The 25,546-nt window shown below is 47.3% G+C and overlaps 1 protein-coding gene across 6 annotated transcripts in view; it reads right to left on the reverse strand.

Annotated features, from left to right (window-relative positions):
- Positions 1 to 25,546, reverse strand: part of FKBP15 (FKBP prolyl isomerase family member 15) — a 2,419,492-nt gene that overhangs the window by 2,175,500 nt on the left and 218,446 nt on the right. For all 6 annotated transcript variants that reach the window (XM_069609812.1, XM_069609811.1, XM_069609809.1 and 3 more), the window contains exon 5: positions 24,102 to 24,176. In XM_069609812.1, the coding sequence (XP_069465913.1) occupies positions 24,102 to 24,176 (75 nt within the window). The remainder of the gene's footprint in view (positions 1 to 24,101; positions 24,177 to 25,546) is intronic.

Here is a 25,546-nt window from a genome sequence, read left to right on the forward strand (position 1 = left end):
GTCCCCACCCTCAGGAGGCCTTCTCCCTTGTCTCCGAGAACTACAGCCATCCTAACATCGTCTCTTTCCTCCGACCTGTGGGCGCTATGGGCGTCCCGTGTGTATAAATCCATCCCCCAACAACCAGTAAACACCTATTTGAGAAGATCCTTATCACACACCCCTCAGAGATTACCCCCCCCTCTTAACCCTCCTTTTATATTGCCAGAGAAAGATCAGACCAACAGATGGAACCAGCTCCCTTCCAGTCCTGTGCACATCATACCTTGTAAACTTCGAGCCCCTGCCTCCGCCCTGCCTCGCCCCCCTCCGACCTCAAGTCTCTCCTATAGCACATCCTTTACCCCCCCCCCCCTTGCTTGATCATACATCACCCACTTAAATCCTGATGTGAGATGCCCAGGTCCTGTGTCCTAATCCAAGGCGTTTCTCAGACTGGGTCAGGTGTCTGCCATGGGCGAAGTGTTCAACTTCCGGTATTTCCTGGAGTCCGGCATCAGTCTTCTCCTTGGACCCTTAATCAGCCACTGCCAGTCACCTGCCACGTTGTCTCCCTGATTCTCTGAGGCTCCGGTTTCTCAAACCAACTCCCCCGTGACATTCCGAATGTCTTCCTCCTTCATCAACCTATATTTTCGGCTGTCAAATTCAAAGGAAATGGATAACGGGAACCCCCACCTATACTTGACTCCTTTCTCGTTTAGCCATTTGGTTAGGGGGGAGCACATTTTCCGCTTAGTTAAGGTCAGTGAGGACAGGTTCTGAAAGATCGCCACTCTGTATGTACCATATGTGACCGGGCCTCTCAACCTGGCTTTTTCAAGAATGTTTATCAGCGTAGTTAGGGAATTTAGAGAGGACCGACCCTGGGCCCCCCCGCAGCCCCACCCGCACGATGAATCCGTTCAATCTTCGCTTAATCAATGGTGTCATCCTCAAAGACCAGTCGTGTCACCTCATGTAATGCTCCCTTCATGTTAAGTTCCGTTTCTCCCTCACGATCCGGGATACCGAAAGTTTGAGGTTGTTACGCCTCTCCTGATTTTCCAGGTCATCCCTCTTCATTATAACCTCTTCTTCACGTCTTTTCATTTCGGTAATCCTCATGTGCATTTGAGTCTCTAGGGTGTCATGGAAGGATTGATTGTGCTCGACTTCGAGACTCTCCTCCATTTCGTCTATCTGTTGAGTGATCCTATCCACTCTGCTCCCAATGTCCGCAAGCATATTTCGTATTTCCTCCATTAGCGCGGCAACATCCTTCTTGATTGCTGCGGATTCCTCTGGTGCTGTAATGTCTCTTGGTCTCTTGGACCCCTGGGTGCATACTTATAAACGGCCAACTTCAGCCTTGCTTCCATGCGCCTCTTCCCGGTGTCTCATACTGGTCTGCCATGGTGAAGACCTCTCCGTGGTCGGCAGGTGCTGGCTATTAGTGCCCCCTTCTTGGCTTCCAAGTTCCTGTGAGTTGGGGGGTAATCCCTGCAGTATGTAGTCCGGGAGGCAGGTACACGCCCGAGATCGGGCCTGGTACTTCCTCACACCCCGCAGGGTGGGGGGGGGGAGAACAGGGAGTCCCCTGTCCCTGACCAACTGCTCACTGGGGCGGGGTGGGGTGGCTAGTTCTCTTCAAAATTCCCTTCAAAAGATACAAAGAGTCAATTATCTGCAGGCGGGGTGCATGCGTGGGCCCAGGCGCTCAGAGGTGCTCTAGGGTCACTCATTCCTTCTGTCCTCTGGATCCCCTAGTCAGCCCTCTCCAGGTCCTCCTTTTTTCTTTCACTGCCCTCCTTGTCGCAGGTCCTTTCTTCTTCTTTCGCTAGCAGTGGATCACATGCCACCTACAGTTATATCTTGTACCATTACTCATGTGCAGGGGAGTTGTTCCAGTAGCCTTTGTTCCATTAGAGCTGGTGGCAGGTACGTCTCCCCTCACTGGTAGACCCAGCCCGGCACAGCAGTCCGCCCGGTCTGGGACAACTTCCTCCGCCTCCCTCCCCTCTCAGTCTGCCCAGAGGAGGCAAGCAAATGCCCCTTCCAAGGGGGGCCACTCGCTTCCCTCCTGCTTACACTGCTGTGCTCAAGATGGCTAATCCCTATCAGTGTGGCATTTCTTCATTGAACGCAGTGCAGAGAAGGAGGTTGCCATTGCCTACACCAAATTTCACCACTCTGTCTTTGGCCAACTTGGTGTTTCCCCTTGTCACTAATTTTCTTCTCGCCGTATAATATGGGTCTTAAAGGGTATCACTTGAGTGTTCTGTGAGAAGGGATATACAATGTGGGGCGATGCTTTGCACTTGCGCCCGTTAAGAGGAGTGTGTGTTCACACCAATCCGTCCCTGGGCAGTACGATGGACGTATTCTTGCTTTCCTCCCTGGGCCTTCCTTATGGCCTTGTGCAATGCTACTGTCGGGAAGGGGGCCAGGCCAAACTGCGCTCAATGCCCCTATTTGAACTGCTCCCGTGACATTCCCGTGTCTTGGTCCATGTGCCCCGTTAAGCCCAAAGGCTGGAAGCCCTCAATGATGATAGGGAGGGGGTGGGACACACGAGAAGTGCGGCCACGTCCCCCTTCCGACTGTCCTAAGGAGCTCCTCCAGTGCTCCGGGCCTCCTCACCTGTTCCACCTCTCTCCGCTGTTATGCCTCCTCAGAGATGTTGTCTTTGCATTCTGCTGTCACTCTTCGGGACGCTGCCTCTGTACTCCAGTATTTGTTGGTCCCGCACAGTCCACGGGCTGGGCACCTCCGGCTGCACACTGGACTCCTCAGCTTCTTGGAGCCTCTTCACATGCAACGTCCATTGCTGGGACGCCGACAACTTTGTCTTCCGTCCCTCTGCTGCACACTGCTTTTCTGGTCCGGCATCTCCCCCCACAGAGACCCACCAGGGGTTGGTAGGGCCCCCCCCCATCACTGCGAGTTTTCAGAAGAGGGGGGCCGAGTGCCCCTCGCACCAACTGCTCTCCGGACCGGATACCTTCCGGGAACTCTGCGCACGGTCCCCTGGGAGGGGGCTCCTCCTCTTCATGTCGCTCCTCGGCCTTGTCCGGTTCCACCCTTCGCGAGGGGCCCCAGAGCTCAAAAGCGTGCATGCATGATCAGTGGTTGTTCCCACACTCAACCCAGCGGTCCTTTCTCCACGGGGGCCCGTTAGGAGGGGGCTCTGATCCTGAAATGGCCGGTGGATAAGAGAGCTTTGAACTCAGGCTGCCATCGCCTGTGTGCTCTCTGGTGGCCTCGCTGAATGCTTTCTAAGAGAGATTATATTCTATTTGAGGAATGCCCTGAACTGTGGTTATATCCCTGTGGGAGTCTCTTGCAACAAAGCGGTTTCCCTCCAAATGTTATTGCTGTGTAACTAGATCCAAAGGTTGTGCAAAAATCCATTTCCCAAATCCAACAGTTTTATATTTATATCTATGCATGTTACCCAGAAGGCCTGAACAGCCTCTGCTGGCATTTAGAATCCAAAATTCAATTACCAGTCAATATGAACCATCTGGCTTCAACACTGGAAGTAGTGCTGTGTTTTGTGGGCTTGCCTGTTGTACTAAAACTCCTTGGCCTAATAACTGATCCAAGATTACTTTTAAATGTGATATTGCCTTATCCTTCATTGGATATTGTCTCTGAGGCTATGATGTTGCAAACACTGGCATTCTATGTGGTGGGCAATCGAGGCCATGTCCTACATTAAGCTTGAATGATTGTGCTGCACCTAAAACGGCCCATGAGGCTGCATAAGCTTTCATTAAGTGTTCCTCAACCTCTTCTGAAAAAGCTGTTTTAATTACTTCTTCCCCACCCCCCCGTTAGGGCTTTCCCTAACATACTGCTTAGGCCAGTCTTGTTCTGCTAAAAGGCCATCTTGTGTTAAGTGCAACTTAGACCAAAATAGTGGGCCTCATTACAAGTTCCCCGGTCCGGAATGCAGTGATTCCGCTGCGACGGTAATAAAGTTTCCGCGTCCGCAAGGTTGCGGAAAGATCGTCCGATTACAGGCTGTCGGCAGCTCTCGTGGTCATTGCCTCTAGGTCTACTCAAGACTGATCAACCATCTCAGACGCATAATAGTTGACTTAAAAGTAACCAAATACCTCAATGAATATCACTAAACGACCTCATGAAATGAAATGCCTTCTCAATACCTCTCCTCTTTCTCAATGTGATATTAAGAATGGGTAAAAAACAGGCCCTCATGCACACTTTTGTCCTCAAAGGGTAGAGAGATGAAGGCTGGAGGCTTGTGGTCTGCACAATCCACAAATAAAATCCAATCAGGGAAAAAACACCTATCAAAATCACCAAGGTCTCAGTGAAAAGCAACAAAAAGGGGAAAAATAAAAAATTTAGTGGCAATTGGAATTGACCAGGGCCCAAATAACAGCCAATTATGACAAACATATGTCCATAAGTGGTGAGAAGAGGGCCATAGGTAAGAATGCTGCTCTATACAGCTCAGTCAAAAATAGTAGTTCCTCTCAAAAAGCAAAGTAATTAAAATTTCTTAAAAACCCAAAAATGCAATTCCAAGTGCTTCAAAATCCAGGCAGAAAAAAGGAGTGATAATCCCTCCCTTTCTTCTCCATAGGTTTGCATGCAAAGAGTGGTTCCAGTCTGCTCTCTGGGTCATCCTCTAGCCTCGTCTGCCTCCAGTCTTGCTTCATCCAGCACACCCCCGCTTCATCAGAGGATTGACATCAGGGTATTGTTTACCTAGGCCTAGAGGTCAACTCCTCCCCAAAGGCACAACACCAATGGCAAGTTGTGTCGTAGGAAGATGCTAAAGTAATGCCGTAGCTTTATTATATACATTACTCACCGTAATCTTATTTCTGACAATTGCATCTACTTCGATTCACATGCTGTGTATATAGTCCGACATCTAGTGGTAATCGCAGAGTAATACATCTTTTTTTCAAAGATCGAAAAGTGATGTCAACCTGGGCGTGACTAACACTATCCCTAACGTGACGTGTAGTGTACCTAAAATCCCACATGCGTTGAGGTCCCACTGGTTGTTTTTCTTCTGCTGTCAGAATGCGTGAGAGTATAAAAGAGACGAGGTGTAAGATGTCTATGTTCCTTCTACTCCAAGAGGTGAGGAAGGGTGGGAGCATGTGAATCTAAGCAGATACAATCATCAGAAATACGATTACGGACAGTAATGTATGTCTTGTGCTGCTTGTGAGAATTTGTTTAGAATCACATGCTGTGCATAGACTAGCGAGCAGTACCAGGAGATGGTGGTGGGATGTGTGAAGTAACAGTAGCAAAGAGATGTTTTAGCACTACTTGTCCCACCTGAGAATAAGACCTAGAGTGTCTATCTAGGCAGTAGTGTTGTGTAAAGTTGTGTACAGAACTCCAGGTTGCTGCTTTGCAAATGGACTCGAGAGGAACATTTGCAATGAATGCTATGGTAGCCCCTGTACCCCAAGTAGATTGAGCTCTGTGCGTAAAGGGTAGATCTCTCTTGGCAAGAGAGTAACAGTGTGATGCAATTTACGATCCATCTGGAAATAGCTGATTTAGAGACAGGGCTCCCTTCTCCACCAGCTGCCATAGAGAAAGAATTCTCAGCGGCTTAGTCTTTTCAAGTTCGAATATTACGGCCCTCCTCATGTCTAGCGTATGGAGGCTTCTTTCTGCAAACTTAGTGGGGCTTTGAAAGAAAGTAGGAAGTTTGATTGATTCACATGGAATTCCGAGATGAATTTAGGCACAAAATCTGCGTCTGTGCACAAAACCACCTTGTCTTTGTGAATAGTTACAAATGGGTCTTGAAATGAAAGGGCCTGCAGTTCACCAATTCTCGTTATCGAGGTGATGGCCACTAAGAAAGCAGTCTTATAGGTTAAGGCTAGCCTTGTGCATGGGCTTGAAAAGAGGTCCCATTAACCTTGTGAGACCAACATTCAAGTCCTATCTGGGAGTTGGTTTGGTAATAGGGGGGTGAAGACTTTTTACCCCTTCCATGAAAGTCTTAATGACAGGAATTTTCCACCATGAAACCATGCTCTGGGATGTTGTATACGCAGAGAGAGCGGCCAGATGGACCTTTAGGGAATTGAAAACAAGTCCTGAGTCTAATAGGTGTGTTAGATAAAGGACAATATCTTTAGGGGAGCAGTCAATAGGGTTGATGTTCTAAGCATTGCACCAGATGACATGCATTTCTTACCGTAAAAGCATTTATGATGATTGTATCTGCTTAGATTCACATGCTGTGCATATGGTCCGACATCCAGTGGTAACCGCAGAGTATTGCATCTTGTCTTTTGAGAATCGAAAGGGGACGTTGACATGGGCGCGCCTGTAACACTATCCCTATGTGACATGCCGTGTACCCAAGATCCCTCACGTGTTGAGGTCCCTCCGATTGTATTTATTCTGCCATGAGGGAGCCTTAGGACTATCGTGAGTGAGTACAGAAAAGAGAGAAAGTAGTAAGGCATCTATGTTCCTTCCATCCAAGCAGGGAGGAAGGGTGGGCGCACGTGAATCTAAGCAGATACAATTATAAGAAATGCATGTCTTCCAATGCTTGTTAATCTGTTTAGAATCACATGCTGCGCACAGACTAGCGGAGTTGGAGGTGGGTTGTGAGAAGGAACAGTAGTGAAAAGATGTCTTAGTACTGCCTGTGCCACCTGAGAATCAGATCTAGAGTGAGTGTCTAGGCAGTAGTGTTTTGTAAAGGTGTGTACAGAACTCCAGGTTGCCGCTTTGGAAATGGACTCAAGGGGAACATTTGCAATGAATGCGATGGAAGCCCCAGTGCCTCGCGTAGAATGTGCTCTAGGCTTGAAGGGCAGTTCTCTCTTGCAAGAGTGTAGCAGAGCATGATGCATTTGACAATCCACCTAGAGATGGTCGATTTGCAGACCGCATCTCCTTCTCTTCCTGCCGCCAATGAAACGAAAAACTGATTAGTCTTTCTTAGGGGTCGAGTTCTTTCCATGTAGATCATGACTGCTCTGCATACATCAAGTGTGTGCAGGCTTTTTTCTCCCATGCTTGAAGGGTTTTGAAAGAACGTTAGTAGTTCTATAGATTGGAACTTAGAAATGAATTTAGGCGCAAACCTAGGGTGAGTGCGTAGAACCACCTTATCTTTGTGTACTGTTCCAAAGAAATCTAGGACTGAGAGCGCTTGTAGTTCACTTACTCTCCTAATGGAGGTAATAGCTATTAAAAAAGTAGTCTTATAGGTGAGATCTTTAAGACTCACTCTGTGCATGGGCTGTCTAGTCAACACCACATTTAGGTCCCATCTGGGAGCAGGGTTAGAAACGGGAGGATGAATTCTTTTCACTCCTTCCATGAAAGCCTTAATAACTGGTATCTTGCACCACAACACTTTCTGTTGTGATTTAGTGTAGGCTGAAAGCGCACCTAGGTGAACTTTTAGAGGGTTAAAGACCAGGCCTGAGTCAAGAAAATGAGTTAGGTACAAAACAATGTGTGTGGGAGAGCAGTTAATTGGGTTAATTCTCTGAGTTGCACCAGATAACAAACCGTTTCCACTTAGTGGACTAGCAATATCAAGTGTTTGGTTTTCTTGCCTCCCCGAGAATGACCGTACATCGCTGAGGGAGATGCAGGTGCCCAAACTCCGACCTCAGGAGCCAGGCCGTTAAGTTCAATGTCTGCGGGCATGGGTGAAGCGTCTCCCCTTTGTCTTGCGACATGTTGTACGGGGAAGGCAGTTTCACTGGAGGAGATAGGGACATCTTCATCAGATGAGCGATCCAGGGTTTGCGGGCCCACATGGGAGCCACCAGTATCATTGTGACTGGTTCGTGGTGTATCTTGTGCACTATCTTGTTGAGAAGGGGAGGCAGAGGGGGTATGGGGGAGCGTAAACAAATTTCCCTGACCATGTTATCCAGAGTCTAGGGGTACCTGGAGGCTTCTTGGCATTGAGCATTCTCCAGAGTTGCAAACAAATCGATCTCTGGGAAGCCCCATTCTGTGAAAAAGTTGGAGACGATGTCTTCGTGTAATCACCATTCGTAGTCCACGGGCAACGGGAAATCTCTGCTGAGTATGTCTGCTAGAAGATTGAGTTCCCCTGGAACATGTTATGATAACAGGAACATGTTGCGTTTGAGAGCCCACTTCCAAATGTTCTGGGGCAGTTTGGACAGTCCTGGAGAGGGAGTGCCCCCTTGTTTGTCTGCCTTCAGTCACTGTGGCCAGGAGACGAGTTTGTAGTGGTTCGGGAACCTCCTGTAGGCCTTCTTGTAGCAAGGCCCACTGAGCGTCCGCGTAGTTGGCCAATAAGGTGGTATTGTTGGCAATACATGTTGAAAAAGCTGCTGCGGCCGTGACCCTCTTCCCAAGGGCGTAAAGTCTTTTACCTTCTTTATCAGGGGGTGCCTCGCCGGTTGACAGAGGGACCCCTGCCCTTTTTCTTGTAGTGGTCACCACCAGAGAGTCTGGGGTGGCGTGACCTCTGATATAAAAGGGGTCTGAGGGAGTAGGACGAAAGAGCTTTTCTATCCTCGGATTCACACCTCTTGTTAGAGCAGGTGATAAGGAGGGAGCCAGACGTTTTTTTATTGAATTGAGAGGAATAGCCTGGCTGGCCGGTGGCTTCTCTGTGAGGATGTCCTCCACAAAGTCAGCTTCAGGGACAGCTTCATCTGTGGCGATTTTTTTGAAGTGTTCAGCTGCTTTGTGCAACATGACGTTAAACGTTAATTGATCGTCCACTGGCGAGGGTTGTCTAGTGGGAGTGTTCTGGGGGGAATCCAAACACAGGGCATCAGGATCTGGTGAAGGATCTGGAGATTGCCATGGCTGAGGGTCACCCATATCCGGGTCTTCCCCCCCCACCACCCCTCTATGGGATCATGCATGTCCTCAGGCTTGTTGAATTGATCTTCATCCTGAGAACTGTAGGAGTCTCCTCCTCAGTGAGGTCATAGGTATATATATCCTCTTCCTGAGAGGGGTCAAAGAGTCTTGGGAATTTTGCTACAGGGTCCAAAGGGCTCTCCTCTCGTGGTCTTCTGGGCGTGGTTTGATATGAACGGGTAACAAACCTGTCCAGTCTCTCCATACAATTTTCAAACTTCTATAGTCCATAAAGAAGACCTAGAATGGTCTAGAGGTGGTACAGGGTCTTGAAAATGTTCTGTTGTAAAACGTTGAGATTTTTATCTCAACGTCTAAGACCTCCCTTCCTCGCCCTCCGAAAACTCTGCCTGGGGGACCGACAGAGGTTGGGCTTCCCTGTGCCTTTCTTTCGGCTTAGGGGAGGGTTCCGGTTCTCCCTTTAGGCTATCCTTGGATCTCGACGAATCCTTGGTCTTTTCCGTAGGCCTCGAAGAATCTCTAGACTGCCGTTTATGTGAATCGGCTGAAACAATTCTTGCTAAGCTGTCGGCAACGTCCTCCGCAGACAGGAGGCGCGTAGCATCGGCCTGCGATTGTGAAGGAGCCTTTTTCGGCAAAGCCGGGGCCTCGTCTTCGGCGGCTGCCTTCTTTGGCGGTGTCGGGGCCTGGTCTACAGCGAACGCCTTTTTCAGCAGAGCCGTAACCCTGTCGTCGCCGGACGCCATCTTATGATGCGTCTCGACGGAACCCGGGATATTAGAAATCGCGCCCTTTGTTCTTGATAGCCCGGTCGCTAGGCACATATGTGGCTGCAGGGAGGGCTGCCAATCCTAACGGTCGACACCTGGCGCCAGAACTTCCGGTGTACCCGTTGGTGCTGAAGTCTTCTTCGACTTGGCCGAAGATCGACTTGGGGTTGTGTGGTTAGTGCTATGTAAATGTTCGACTTTGTCGCCAGGGTGTACATTCCCCATAGCAATGCCTGAGCTGTGCCTGGCGGGGCCGGGGACAGACTATGCGGAGCGGGGACGCTCTGTCGAAAGGTCAACGACCTCTGGGTTGGAGGTCTGTGTCACTATTGCTGTTGTCACATTCGGTGGCTGCGGCCTTGGGAGAAAACTCGGCCTTCGACTTCCGTAGGCCGCCCACCGCTTGACTTTGCACTCCTTTAATGTCTTAGGACGGAGGAGCTTACAAGCCACACAATCTACTTCGTTGTGATCGAGGGTCAAGCAATGATTACACCGTTTATGCTAATCTCTCCAGGGAAATTTGCCTTTGCAAATGGGGCAAAACCTAAATGGAGTCCTCTCCATAGCTGAGGATGGGTATAGTGACGAAGACCAAAAGGGAAAGAGGAAGGAAAGGGAAAGGCATTTTCAGATTGTACAGAAATGTCCACCCCGACCCCACTCTGCCTACTGTGTAGGCCGGCAGAAGGCCTGGCCACGTGGTCGGCAGCGCCAACTGGATCACCGTCCGTCGAAGTTTTTCGGCGGAGATCTGGAACAGCCGTCGAAATAAGGGACGGAAGGGTGATCTTAAGTATTTTAATAACTATTCGACTAACGGTCGAAGGGACAAAAGGCAATGTCTCTGACGAGCTCCGCATAAGGCGACCAGTATGCTGGGCGGAAAAAAACAATCTGAGGGACCTCGACGCGCGAGGGATCTTGGGTACACTGCACGTCACATAGGGATAGTGTTACAGGCACGCCCATGTCGCCGTCCCCTTTCGATTCTCGAAAGACAAGATGCAGTACTCTGCGGTTACCACTGGATGTCGGACCACATGCACAGCATGTTAATCAAAGCAGATTAACAAGCATCAGAAAAAGCGTTTCCACTTATTGGAGTAGCAATGTCTGGTGTTGCGTTTTTGTGCCTCCCAGAGTATGTGCATACATCTCGGAGGGTGTTGGAGGTGCTCAAACTCTGACTGCTAAATTTAGTGTTGAGGGGGGAACGGATGCAGTGTGTCTCCCCTGGTCTTGCGACAGCATGTTGTACAGGCATGGCAGTTTCCTGGGAGGGGAGACTGACATTCCCATCAGATGGGAGAACCATGGCTGCCGGGCCAACCTAGGTGCCACTAGGATCATCGCGACTTGGTCCTGGTATATCTTGTGCACTATCCTGTTGTGAAGTGGAATCGGGGGGAAAAGCGTAGGGAAATCTCCCGGACCATGTTATCCAGACACTGTACCCATAGGGAATTTGGGCAGTCTCCAGAGTCGCAAACAAGTTGATGTCTTGAAATCCCCATTCTGCAAAGAGGTTGAGCAGAATGTGCTCTTGCAAGCGCTACTCATGCTCTCCAGGAAGGTTGAAGTCTCTGCTGAGCACATCTGCCAGAAGATTGTGTTCCCCTGGAACAAATTTTGAGAGGAGGAACATGCCATGTTGTTAGGCAGAATTATATGCAGTACCCTTTGGGAACACCACACACAATTAAGACTACAAGTGACAGTACAAATTCACCTTTGGTACAGGCCTGTACTATAAAGTTAAAGTGGTAGCGATGGCTGAGCAGCCAGGCCTATCTCAAGAGTAAGTGAGCAATATCAAATAGTTAGACAAAGGATAGCAATTACTATGATTCAGGCAAACATTGACTCAAGGTGACAATTCTCAGACGTTTCGCTCTGGCCACTCACCGAAACACACCGCCAACAACACATGGCCTACCTTCTCGCGTTCCCACAGGTGTCCCGATGAAAATGGTACCTCACATGTGTGGGTGCACCTACCGGGGGCGCAAAAGGAAAAGGGTAACCCACTGGTAACCCCAAGCCTTTTGCCACTGCCCATTTTGTTCATGTGGACAACCTACAGATTTGGGCCTATGGAGTCCAAGCCAGCAAGGAAAAAAAAAAGCAGCCTATGAATTTGTATTATTTTTTTTGTTTACCCAACTTCGCTTGGTGCAGATGGCCACATTAGTGTGGCCTCCAGGGTGCCCAAACCCTACTGTCCCATCTATTGGGGGTCCTGCCCCACGTTTTGTGGTGGCCCTCTCCCCCCCACCCCAAATGGGCGGCAGGAGCACCTCATGCAGGCCTCCCTGGGCCTCCTACAAACGGCTGCGTGAGGTACACCCCACCTCCATTTGGGGTGGGTGGGAGAGGGCCACCACAAAAGGGGGGGCAAGACCCCCAATAGATGGGGCAGTAGGGTTTGGGCACCCTGGGGGCAGATTGCCACACTAATGTGGCCATCTGCACCAAGCGAAGTTGGGTAAACAAAAAAATACAAATTCATAGGCTGCTTTTTAGGGGGGGCTGAGGGGAACCCTAAATTGGCAGCAAATGATGTACTGCAACAGGGGGTGGCCCTCACCCCCCCACCCCAACTGGAGGGCCCCACCTCATGCAACCCTCCCTGGGGGCAGATAGGGGGCGTGGGGCACCTCATGCATCCCTCCCTGGGGTCAGATGCCCCTTCCTAGAAGCAGATATCTGCCCCCAGGGAGGGTTACAAGGGGTGCCCCGATTTCTACTTCGGTTGGGGGGCACCCCCCCTTTCATTCAGTAAAAAATCCATGGTGGCTAGTGGCCCCCCAGCCCCATCCCTACCCCCACCCCCTTTTCCCATCATTTCATTTTTTTTTTTTTTTTTTACATTCCCTTGGGGCAGATGGTCAGCCATCTGCCCCAGGGTTCACATGCATGTGCCCCCATGCTTTGGGGCCGGGAAGCGGGAGAGGGCTGCTTACTTGAAGCAGCCCCCTGCCCCCAACTCACAAACGGATCCATGGTGGTCTAGTGGGTTGCTGGTCACGGATCAAGCGCTCTGCGCCGATCCGTGACCAGCAATGCCTCATACATGTGGTGTCCTTGGAAACGGGAGAACCTCCCCTTTCCAGGGACACCACTTTTTGCCATATCCCTGGTGGTCTAGTGGGCCCCAGGGCACCAAACCCCCTCCCACCTCTCCCTTCCCTCGATTTATTATTATTATTATTTTTTTTCCTTTTCACCCCTGGGGGCAGTGATCATCTGCCCCCAGGGGTCTCTGGCGCTGTGGCCCCATGCTTTGGGGCCACGGGGGGCCACTTACCTAGTAAGCAGCCCCCCCTCCCCGGCATCACAAACGGATCTGTATTGATCCGGTGGCATTGCTGCCCGCAGATCGCCCACCCTGCGCCCGATCCACGGGCAGCAATGCCACACAAATGGGTATCGTCAAGGGGAGAATCTCCCCTTTTCAACAATACCCGCCTCGATCTCCGGCTTGAAATACAGCCGGAGATCGAGGCGGAACAAGAAGGTCTCTTCCCTTCTCTCTTCCCCGCAGCAGCCGAAAATGGCTGCTGCAGGGAATTTACTTTCAGTTTCACGCCGACGTGCGTTACGCACGCCGACATGAAACCGAAGGTAATCCAGCCCCCTGGCAATGAGGGGGGACCTCCTCCTCACATAGCCCGGGGGTTGAATTACAGTTTTGAGCGATCCCTGCTTTGCAGGGATCGCTCAAAACAAGGTGCCGAAAAGGACAAGCTATCTCGTCCTTGGCACTGCGTGTGCACTGCCAAGGACGAGATACCTCGCCCTTGGCACTTAAAGGGTTAAGATAACAGCGGTAGAAAAAAAATAGAGTTGTTACCACTGCCACTGCCACTGTTTACCCAAAACAAGCTAGTGTTTTGGAGTATTGCCAGCAGAAGAACATTATGCCTACTACAGTACATGCCGCTTCCTTCATTTGCCAGCATCGGCGGCATGAGGGATAGAGATAGTACATATTGGGCATTAATTTATATATAATTTATTTATATATAGCTTCACCACCCTCGCTAGGGTGCACATATTGCGTGACTCACTGTCATGCACAGCCTTCCTTTTGTTCTTGTTTCTCTTTGTTTGGATGCGTACGCGAAGGAAAAACCGTGCTCAGCTGTTTCCTCGCTCGGACGCATATGCGAAAGGGAATACGCTCACGTGACGGAGGTCACGTGGCCCTGGCGTAGCGTCCATTCATCACAGACCCGGTTACGGCTTCTCTGTAGTTTCGGGGTTTGCAGGAGCAGAGCCGCGGTTTCTGGACAACAAGTAAGCGTTTCCGCCCAGTAGAGACAGAAGTTTTCCTTTTTTCCCTTTCGCTCCCACCTTTTGAAAACCTAGGGAGCGCGTGTTTTTGATTTAAACAGAATCGAAAAAATGAATACACATTCTGAGTGGTGCCTGCTGTTTTCTGTTTCAGCCACCATTACTCGGCTATCTTGTGGTCTCTGCCTATCACAACAACGAATCGATAACCTTGGCAGGTGAGAAGGTTAGTACACGTGGCGCTTTACCTTCCTATTTAGATAACCAAAGGCTGTAGATCCACTTGTTTTTTCAAGAAAACTGCTCCGGTTTGGTCATTTAAGAGAAAAACAACACATGTCTTTGATTCTTTCATTTCAACTGTTACCACATAAGGGAACCACAGACTTGATTACCACACTGTCTGTTGGTTCTCCCCCTTTTTCTACATGTATCTGTTTTGTGTATACTTGACCTTGAAGGTTTGTCCCTGGTTTTATGAAAGGCGACGCAGTGATTTCACCTGCAGTCTCCTAGCATTTAGTGCGTATGGCAGTCTTTGGGAGCTACTAAGGCTTTGTTGTCTTTGTTTTTCCTTAGGTTCCCCTGGGAAGTTTTTCCTGTTTTGGCACTGGAAGTTGGGGTAATGTATAAAGAACAAACCCCACTGGCAGAAATATGGTGATTGAACACCATGCACCATTATAGACTCCTCCCCCCTCGTTTTTAGAAGACTGTCCTGAAGAAAGTGGTTACACCTAAAATACACCACTGAAACCGGTAGACAGCGGTTGTGATGTGACAGAGAACCAAAACATACTCTACCATGACCATGAACAACCTTTTATGTTTTTTAGCGTAGCCTTACGTCCCCTTCTACTACAAAAACACTTTATTCGAAGAGATTACGCAGCCTACATGTTTGTCTTCACTTGATCTATACTTGAAAACGGGTACATTCCCAATAGTGGGGACCTGCTGTATTCATAAATATGGGTTTCAGCAGTAGAATGACATTGTTCTAAACCTGTTTCCAGTGTGGGGTCTTTTTATCTGTAGAGCCACCTTGGGAAATTTTGATCTGTCTATGGGATAGTAAAGTTATATAGTACCCGTAATAGACAGCTCAGATCTGTTACTTTGTAGTTGTATACTTAGTCCCAGGTGTAAACTTTACTTTTACTTTCGCGTTGACACTCTACTTATGGTGACCAAGGACAAACAAGAGTTGAACAACCTTTATGTTGTTCCGGTTATTCAAAAATGAATTCTCTTTGACCTCTTTTACTATCTCCCCCTTTTTGTAAGCGGCACATCAGCGCTTCCTAGGGAAAGGTTCCTTGAAACCCTTTTGAGTGAGGTTAAGGGATAAGGGGTAGACAGTATTTTCCTCTCTGTCCTACTGTCTTTCTGAGGTAACCTTGTGTCTCCTTTGGCCCCACACTGGACAGCGCTTTGGGTCCATACCTAATGGGTCTCTCTACTGCCCTTTCAAAATGATACACAGTTGTGTGTTGCCCTCCTTTGTTGTTTTACAAAAAAAAAATTGTTACCACTGCCACCAGCCAAGTCTTGATGAAAAGGGAGTGAAACAGTGCTCCAAGAGAAACAGACAATAAGGGATAAGAATTAACCCTTTCCAATACTCCATGTAAGATGGGGTGTACTGGGTCTGTGGTTTAGAAATACTACATAAAGTTAATGGCAACTTTACATGTTTCTGGGAGACAGTAGTCAGTCCCAGAAAAATTGAGTCATTGGGCAGTCTGAAAGACAACCATGTGTCACTGCACTGAAGGTGCTGTGTAACACACCAAAAAGTATGCTCATGGAGTAGATGAGGATCCAGAGCCTAAGATCACACAAATGGTAAAAATACACCCAGCAAAACACATGTAATAGTGGGAAAAAGGCTCACACTCTTACCAGGTGAAAAAAAATAAACCCTAGAAATCCAGCAAAGCTGCTGAGGGACTCATTAAGTAAGGGAAATTAGCCATTTGGAGATGGCTTCCCTAACACATGTCCCTGAAGATGTACTTAGAAGGCTTTCAGGGCTTTGAGCAATGCAAGCAGATCCAACAGATTGATGTGATTGGATGCTACTGATGGGGACCACACAGGGTGTGCTGTCTGTTGAAGGAGGTGAGCTCCCCACCAGACAGAGATGCGTTCTTGGTGAGAGTGGCCTCTACTGCAGGGTTGGTAAAGGTTTTCCCCTAGATCGTCCCGCTGGCTTCACAGCATTGGCTCGAGATGGCCTAGGGCACATGCGCAGATGAGTGTGAGGAACTTGGTAGATGCAGGAAGCTATCATCCCCAGCAGCCGCATGGCGTTGTGGACGGTTACCCAGTGACTGGCTACATAAGGAGGGATCTGGAACAGCATGTTTTGAACCCTCTCATTGGAGGGGAAGACAACCCCCGTCTTCTGTCCGAATTAGGGCCCCCAGAAACTGTTTGACTTGGCTGGGGACCAGACTTGACTTCTTCTCGTTAATAGAGAACCCTAGATTTAATAGATCTACTGTCTTCTGGGTATTTCCCAGGCATGTTCCGTACAGGTCTCCGGTATTGAGAAAACATTGCGGTAAGAGTACACAGGGATGCACTGCCTGTGCAGGTGAGCATCCACTACCGCTAGTACCTTTGTAACTACCCTTGGGGATGAGGCAATACCAAAAGGGGAGAACCTTGAACTTATAGTGTGTGCCCTCTACCTTGAAACTGAGGTACTTTCTGTGCACTGGCGACATTGAAATATGAAAGTATGCATCTTTCATGTCCATTGTGGCCATGTAATCTCCATGCTGCAACAGTGAGATTACTTCCCGAAGAGTCGTCATCTTCAGAGGTTTGACATATTTGTTTGCAGGACGCAGATCTAAAACAGGGCACATGGTTAGATTGTTTTTGGGTACAAGGAAGTATATGAAATAAATACCCTTGTTTACCTGGAGATGAGGGACAACTTTGATGGTGCCCTTTTCTAGCAGGACCTGGACCTCGCCCAACAGGATGCGCAGATGGTCTGGTGACAGTTGTCTGCTTCCGGGTGTTTGGTAGCGGGCGGTTGGAGGAACTCGATGCAGTACCCATGGGCAACGGTCTGCTGATCTGATTCCCCCCCCCCCCCGGATCCATATTGTCCTTTGGAAGAGCAGGAGAAGGACTCCCTGCAAAAGGGCCGGCGGGTGTTGAAATTGCCTCGCTGGTCAAAGGGCGTGGCCGAGATCTGATTGAGCGATTTTAAGGTCTTGTGCTCTTTCTTGGCGGTTTCCAAAGCCTCATCAACTGCTTTGCCGAAAAGGTTAGATTAGTCCACTGGCTTATTGATCAGGGAGGCCTGACTCTCCGGTTTAAAACCTGAATTCTTCAGCCAGGCGTGGCATTTGAGAAGAGTCCCCTGGACAAGGACACGCCCCGTGGTCTCAACAAAGTCCAATGTATTTTTAAGAATATTCTGGGTGACTTGCCGCCTTTCTGAGACCAATGCCAAAAGGTAGGTGCGCACAGGCTCTGGGACATCTTGTTGACCCTCCTGGACAAGGCCCCACTGAACGTCACTGTAGCTTGCCATGAACATTGTATTATTGGCTATCCTGGCAGAAAACGCGGCAGAGGTAGCGACACGCTTGCTGCGGGCATACAATTTCTTGTAGTCCTTGACGGTAGGGGATTCCAAAAAAAAAAGACAGTGGTACCCCCGCTCTTTTCTGTGTAGTAGTGACGACGAAGGAGTCTGGGATGGCATGGCCCCTGATGTACAGAGGGTCTGAATGAGCCGGGCTGAACATTTTCTCCACACAGGGATTAACCACACGTGTGAGCAATGGTGTAAGCAGTGAGGGGGCAAAACGCTTCTTGACTGAGTTTAACAAAGGGATAGCTTGGCCAACTGGAGTCTTATCGTGAAGGATACTTTCCACGAAGACTGAGACGACTTCTTGTGTGGTAATCTTAAAGTGATGAGCAGCTCTTTTGAAAAGATTCTTGAACAGCATCTGGTTATCAAGTTTCAGGAGTGTTTGACAAGTGAACCAGTCTTAGTGCTTCTTTAGATGCTACCGCGTCTTTCGACGGTGCAGCGTCTTCGGACAGCACCTCGATGCAGGCCATAGATTTAGTGGACATCCCCTCTACAGAGGAGGATTTAACTGCATGCATAGGCGGATGCGCAGAGGGTGAAGGACTGCAAGGTTCGGAAGGCCCAGCCAAAGATTTTGACAGGCACGCGGTTGTAGAAACTTTCCTTGACGGCTGCACCGGGGGAAGTTTGCTTTAGAGCAGGTGTTGTGCATGTCCCTGTCGCCAGGATGTGACTGACCCACAGCACCAACAATGGCATGCTTGCTGGGAAAAGACACGTGGGAGCGCGAGGGCGCCACAGTAAGGTCAACGGTGAGGGCGCCACAGTAAGGTCAACGGCCTCTGAATCAGAGCTGCGGCTGCCGACAAATTCCTCATATGAGGCGTCAGCTCCAGTGGGGGTGTGACTCTCGGCCTGCAAGCATAGGTCGCCCACCATTTTGTACGCCTGTCTTTCAGGGTCTTTGGTCGAAAGAGCTTACAGGCTTTACAGTTACGCTCATTGCGATTAGGATGAAGACACAGATTGTGTCAGCGATGGGTGTCCTACCAAGGGAATTTGTCGTTGCAAGACAACAGAATTTAAAAAGGTGTTCTCTCCGAAGCAGAAGGAAACGGCAGCAAGACCAAAAGAAAGAGGAGTGAAGGAAGAAAAGGCATTCTCAAGAGAAGTCAGTACAAACAGGGCCCCACTCTCCCTACTATAAAGGCCGGGCCGGAAGGGCTAAGGCCACATGGAAAACAGTCGCTGAACAGACAAGACGGATCTTCGGCGGACAACACCAGGCAAACAGCCTTGATGAGTAGTCGAAGGCAAGCGAACCGCTGAGGAACAGGAAAACAGCAATATAAAACTCTCACAAGCTCTGCATTACGTGCGACCGACTAGTTAGATGGAAATAATCTGTGGGATTTTGACGCGTGAGGGATTTTGGGTACACTACCGGTCATGTCAAGAATAGTGTTACAGTCACGCCCAGGTCGACATCCCTTTTCAATCTTCAAAAAAAAGATGCAAAACTCCACAATTACCTCTAGATGTCGGGCTATATGCACAGCATGCTATTCTAAGAAGATTCACAAGCATCAGAAGCGAAATTCTCTCACAAAGCTGCTAAAGGCCACAGCTAACAGCTCGCTGCCAACGGCAAGATGCCGAATAATCTCGAAGCCCCATCAGTCAACTATATCCCTCATGTCCTGGTTAGCCCGGAAGGTTTATAGTCCCTTTTAGTCTTTAGGAGTAGGACATGGTTATTGTTAATGGGAACATTCAGAACTATTTACCAAAACAAACATAACAATTGGAAAACATCCCAGACCATTGGAGTGCAGCTCAGAAGTATTGTTATTGGATTGTACCCGTGTGTTCCAAAACAATGGATTAGTCTAGCACTCAGCCCAGACTCACACTGAATGTGGAACTGCGTTCATAATTATTAATATATTTGTATTTATTTTATTTATATTGCGCGCCTGGCCCTGGGGCATCTGTGCGCATTTCTTACGAAAGTACATGGTTACATATTTGCATAGTAGATACATACACATTGCTTGAGCGGGTACATGGGTAATATAGACAGGTACGTACACATTACTTAAGCAGATACAGAGTTACAAAAAAAGGTACATTAATTAAACAGATAGATAAGTTACAAAGAAAGAAACATAATTTACAGTTGCTGTCAGTAACGTTACAATAAGGTGAAAAGCAGTGACGGAAAGAGACCATACTGTCATAATTACAAAGAAACAATAAGCATTATGATCGTGAAGCAGCCAAGTCCAGCTCGTGTAGCCAGAGTTTGGTTTTGCTCTTGAAAGAATGGCAAGAGGGTTCAGATCTGAGTGTAATGGGTAGTGTGTTCCACAGTTTGGCAGCAAGGACTGGGAAACTAGATCCCCCCAGCTTTCTGAATCTTGAATATGGGTATAGTTTGTGAGTAGGCTTGTGCAGATTTTAGAGATCTGGTGGAAGTGTGGGCAGTAAACCGGTTGGCAAGGTATTCCGAGGCAAGGTTAGCCTAAGACTTGTGCATCAGTGCTATGGTTTCGAGGGATATTCTGTGCACAACAGGTAACCAAATTAAGTTTCGTTGAGTGTCCGATATGTGGAGTTTCCTCGGAATGTGAAGGGCAGCCCTAACGGCATTGTTCTGGGTTACTTGTTGCTTGCTGATGTTTCTTTGGCTAGTCCCCAAGTAGAGGGCATTGCAGTAGTCAATTTTGGACATAATGACGGTTCTAGAAAGGATGATACAGTTGGAGGCAGTGAGGAAAGGTCTACAAGCAATAATAATTGCAGGTATAGGCTGATGCTGATACCACAGCATTGGTTTGTCTTGTGAGCGATAGCATGGAATCAAGGTAGATGCCTAGCATATTTATGTCAGAGACCTTGATGGTGTTCCCATCAATAATGAAAGATTTAAAGGCAGGGTCAAGTTTATTAAGTCTGAGGTCCTAGGAAAAGTAACTCAGTTTTCTCATCATTTAAGCAGAGCCCATGATGCGCCATCCAAGCCTGGATGACTGAGTAAACTTTGTTAAGTGCCTTTGTGTCGATTGTGTAGTCACCAGCGATAGGATGAGTGTCTGGGTGTCGTCTGCATAGTTCGTGTAGGTGACACCCAGATAGTCAAGAATATCAAAGAGTGGCTTCGTGAACAATTTATACAATGTGGGGGAGACCTAAGACCTTTGCGGGACCCCACAAGGGACAGGTGACAGTTCAGCGGAAGGTGAGAAGACCCTCATAGTTCTGTTTGCCAAGAAGGATTAGATCCAGGAGGTGGCTTCATCTGCAAAGTGGGCAGCTATTTTCAGGTGATGGCAGAGGGTTCGGTGGTTGAACAAATCAAAAGCTGCCGAGAAGTAAAGCAGGGCCAACTTGCCCTTATCTTTTAGGTCTTCAATTTGTGTTTTAAGGTCAATAAGGGCAGTTTCTGTGCCATGTCTAGGACGGAAACCCGATTGCCTAAGGCCCAGGAGTTTGTTGGTTTCTAAATAGTCCTGGATTTGTAAATAAACTGCACGGTCGAAAACCTTTCATAGAAAGGGCACTGTAGTAACAGGTCTATAGTTCGACAGGTTACTAGGATCGAGGGTAGGTTTTTTGATTAAGGGGATGACTCGAGCATCCTTCGGGTCATCAGGGACGATCCCTGATTTAAAGGATGCATTTATGAAGGTGGTAATGAATGGAGCGAGGTCATGAGCAGCCTCCTTGATGACAGGTGCCGGGCAGGAATCACCTTGACAATTGGAAGGTTTGAGCTTCTTGATTAATGTTTTCAACTTCCCATATCGACAGGGGTGAGAAACTGAATGGTTTGAAGGAGTGCTCCTGAGCAGTGATGTTGTAGTCGGTGGAGTTAGATACTGGATCTGAGAGAAGGTTACATTTTTTAGTATTCATTTTGGTTTGCAGTAAGGATATTTTGTCATGGAGTGCTTTTTGGATGTTAGTGCACCAAGGAGTGTCAGTGATGCACTTGTCTAAGGGGGTTATAGGAGACTCAAGTTCTTTAAGGGTCTTGAAGAGCTCTTTGGTGTTAGATTCAACTTGTAGAACACTTTTATTGTAGGTGTCTTTTTTTGCAAGAAATATAGCTTCTTTGTAGTTGGAAGAGGCAATGGTCAAAGTACTTTTATTGGCTTCTGAAGGGGTACTTTTCCAATGTGCCTCTGCATTTTTTTTCACTTTCCGAAGATCTCTTAAGTGTGGTGTGAACCACGAGTTGAGATGGGGACATGGTTTTGGTTTGCGCAATTTTAGCAGTGCTATAAAGTTTAGCGCTTTTAGAATGGCGTGATTATAGATATCCACTAAGACTGTAGGGTCGGAATAGGATGATGTGGCGTTATTTTGAAGGGGAAGGATTAGAGGGAGAAGTTTCTCCTTCGTAATGTCCTTCTTATTTCGGGTGTGGATGGACGGTGCAATGTTAGGTTTGGGGTTTTGGGGGGTGGATTTAATTGAGAATGTTATTTTATGATGATCAGACCAGATACACGGTGAGACTGACAACAGGTGAATCGTACAGTTCAAGTCCTCAAGCCAATCAAGGGTTCTCCCTTTCATGTGTGTAGGCTCCTGTATGCGGTGGGTGAATCCTAGATCAGTTAATGTGCTGGCTATATCAAGGGCATTGATATCGTTCGGGTCTTGGAAACCAAGATTAAGATCACCAAGTAGTATACTTTGAGTTTGGCTTGGTTTTGGCTGCGAAGAGGGACGCTATGTCCTCTGTGAAGGTGGAGATAGGTCCTGGTGGCCGATAGATAAGGTGCCCTCTGGCAGTTTGGTTGGGTGATATAGGCAGTTAATGGATATGCTCACTGCCTGAATACATTCCAATGCAATGCATTTTACGATGTACGTGCCAGTATGCTCAACAATTACACGGCTTGAGAGATGACCAAATCCCAAGCATGGACAAAAATAAATGTCAAATTATTTTGCAACAAAGTTCTTCATTGAAGTTGCAAGGTGTATCTAGCAATCAATAGAATCAGTCTTCAGATGGTTTTCTACACAAATTATCTTTATTTTCCTCGAATTCCACTAATGAAGTAATCTTAAAAATGCCTAGGAATGTAGCTGAACAAGAGCACAGACTTGCCTTCTGCACAACAGGCCGCCAGTCTATCGCTAAGTATATGTCCATGATCTGGGAATAAAACACCCAAACCATTTTGTCCTTGTACGTAATGAAAGCTCACCTGATTCAACCATTTTGTCCTTGCACGTAATGAAAGCTCACCTGATTCAATCAGAAAAGGAAGCATTACGTTTATTCTATGACTGCAAACACCATGCTCTATTAGCATCTCAGTACAGAGCTTACAGATGGTAAGCAATTACGGAAACCTATCATTCTCAATAAAATTGTGAACCCCACTCTATAATGTCACCTCCGCGGCCATTATCTGATGAAGTTGGTGGGACTTCAAAAGCTAATGCTTTATTCAGTCTCAGCAATTATTTTCAGTTAGTCCAATAAACGTTAGCAACAAATGTAATGTGTGAAACTAGAAATTGAAAAATCCAACAGTAAAAAGCTAATGATTACAAAACATTATAACTTTTGTAGACCAGAGAAGGCAATTGGCCCTTCAGACTTTTATTAACAAAAAACAAATATACAAATACATGCCCGAATGTAAAGAAAGCCTGCATTTAACAGATGCAGTAATTGTTGGGGATTTACTGTAGCCCTTTCACATCCATGTAATACCTTACACAGTGAATCCAGTGAGAAAGTCTGGGAACAAAAGTGCCATCAATCGCCCATTCTCAGAAACCATACTGATGGCCTGCAGAGCAATTATTTTGTCACTCGCTCCTATTCTCTGGCTTGTACAGGTTGCACGCACAAAGTATGAATTTCTGCCAATCCTAATAAGCCCCAGCCAAAGTGTGTTCTTGAGCATGTGCTTCTCAAGTCGTGATAAAATCTATCCTCAGCTACATAAGCTTTGATCTTCAAGTCCATGTGCAAAGCCTGAACAGCCCAGGAAAGGAATGGTGCTGTCAATACTCATCATTGCAACCAGGGCTCCTTAACCTAATGACATCATTGACCATTGACATTGGGGTTTTAATTTTTCTATCCTATGGCATACATGCCATGCACATACAACGTCTCAACTCACATATTGGATCTACAGTGGTGATGTGGAGAACCACTGAAAAAGTCAGTCAATAATACTTGCCTTTTTGGAGGGAGAGGAAGCTTGGTAAAAGTACAGAAGATGAAAAAATTACCATTCAGGAAAATTACTAAATGTGAGGAAAATAATGATTTAGCCGTCGGACTTGGTGACGTCACAACAGAAGGCAATGAGGTAAACTTGGAGAATCAGCATTCCTGCAAAGCAAGCCATAGCAAAGGGTGAGAGCAAAAAAGTACAGATACGGAACAGGCTGAGCTCTGACAAGATTAAGGAGCCCAAATCAAGCCGCAACACTGACCCAGAACTCAAATCCAAGAACGGGACAAGAATTTTGAGGTTGAGGCAAGCAGAGACTGATCATCCGCCTCAGAACGGATATAGAAAACATATTTTTACTGATCCCAGTGCTGTGCGCTCAGAAATAATTATTTGTGCTTATGCTCCAAACCTTACCGTAAACACAAACCCTGGGTGGATCCTGGCAGTTGTGACGGGCTGCTGTTGGCTTACGTAAAGCAAAATCTTGTACTGTATTCCAGAAAAAAGAAAAAACGTTTAGAATAAAATACATTTCACTGTCATACAATCAAGAGCACTAGATAACTGGTGAAATATTGCCAGAGGAAAACATGAAACAACTCAGTTGCACTATAAAGGTTTTAGAAGAGGTGATGTTCTTGACAGTATATTGAAACCTGCATTTGTTCAGCTAATGCCCTCTCCCAACCCCCAAGGTAAGCAGTTCTGGGATTTCAAGTTGTAAAACACATAGTAGGGCATGATAAAATTGACTGTGCTTTCATTTGGGAATTATACCATTACTGCGCCCCCATCACTGCGACCTCTGAAAATGTCGACTTTTTCGATATTTCGACCCATTTTACACCACATATATATGTGGGGGGTGTGGGGGGAGGTAATGGTATATAATGCAAGGAGAGCCCCTGCATATATATGTGGTGAAAAATGGGTTGAAATATAAGAAAAAATAGACAGCAATTTCGGGAGTCGCAGTGATGGTGGTCATTTGGAGATCTCATGCCAGGATCTCCATACTACTATAGAAACCCCACTGTCATACAAAAAGATACAAGTACAGCAGAAATGCTGTACTCTGTATTACACTGTGCTAAGTCACACACCCAAATCACTAAAGGCATCCAATTTAGTTCCTCTGTAATCCTTAACCTACACAGCCCTTGCAAAAAGATCCTTCTACAACATATTTAACTGGAATACCTCTACTACAACATAAAAACAAAAATGTAACTAAGAAATGGGTTGGTACTTTAGTTTCGCACTATGATCTTTGTAATATAATCAACTTCTGAAAGTGGTTAACATTTACTCTGTATGAATGTTTTATGATGGGAGTAATTTTAGCAAACAAGTTGTAATTATGCATAATTCTCACAAAACTAGAGAGCCTCTGTATCATCATCCAAAACAGGAATTTTATTTATTTATTTTAATTCTTATTACGCGCCACATGCCCGTAGGCCACAGGGCGCACACAAAAAATGAAAGGGGTCATTTAGAAAATTACTCAAGGTTAGTCTTTATGGCCCTCTTAAAAAGGGGATAATTTTGAACCTGTCGTATCCCCGCAGGGAGTGCATTCCAAAGGAGGGGACCCTGGACGTTAAGAGTGGTGCCTCCAAATTTAGCTGTCTTAAATCTGGGGGGAACAAAAACTGTAGCAGTGGAAGAACCAAGGTTTCTACCAGTGGTCTTGATATTAATGCGTTCAGATAGGTAGGACTGCTAAAGAACAAGCACTTGTGTGTCGTCGTTAACACTTTATGCGTTATGCAATGTTTTACAGGAAGCCAATGTAGCTTCTTTCTGAAGGTGGAAATATGGGTGCAGCGAGATTGATTAAAGGGTTCCATGTAATA

This window comes from Ambystoma mexicanum, chromosome 8 (genome assembly GCF_040938575.1).
Source record: "Ambystoma mexicanum isolate Mex_15411 chromosome 8, UKY_AmexF1_1, whole genome shotgun sequence".
NCBI lineage: Eukaryota > Metazoa > Chordata > Amphibia > Caudata > Ambystomatidae > Ambystoma > Ambystoma mexicanum.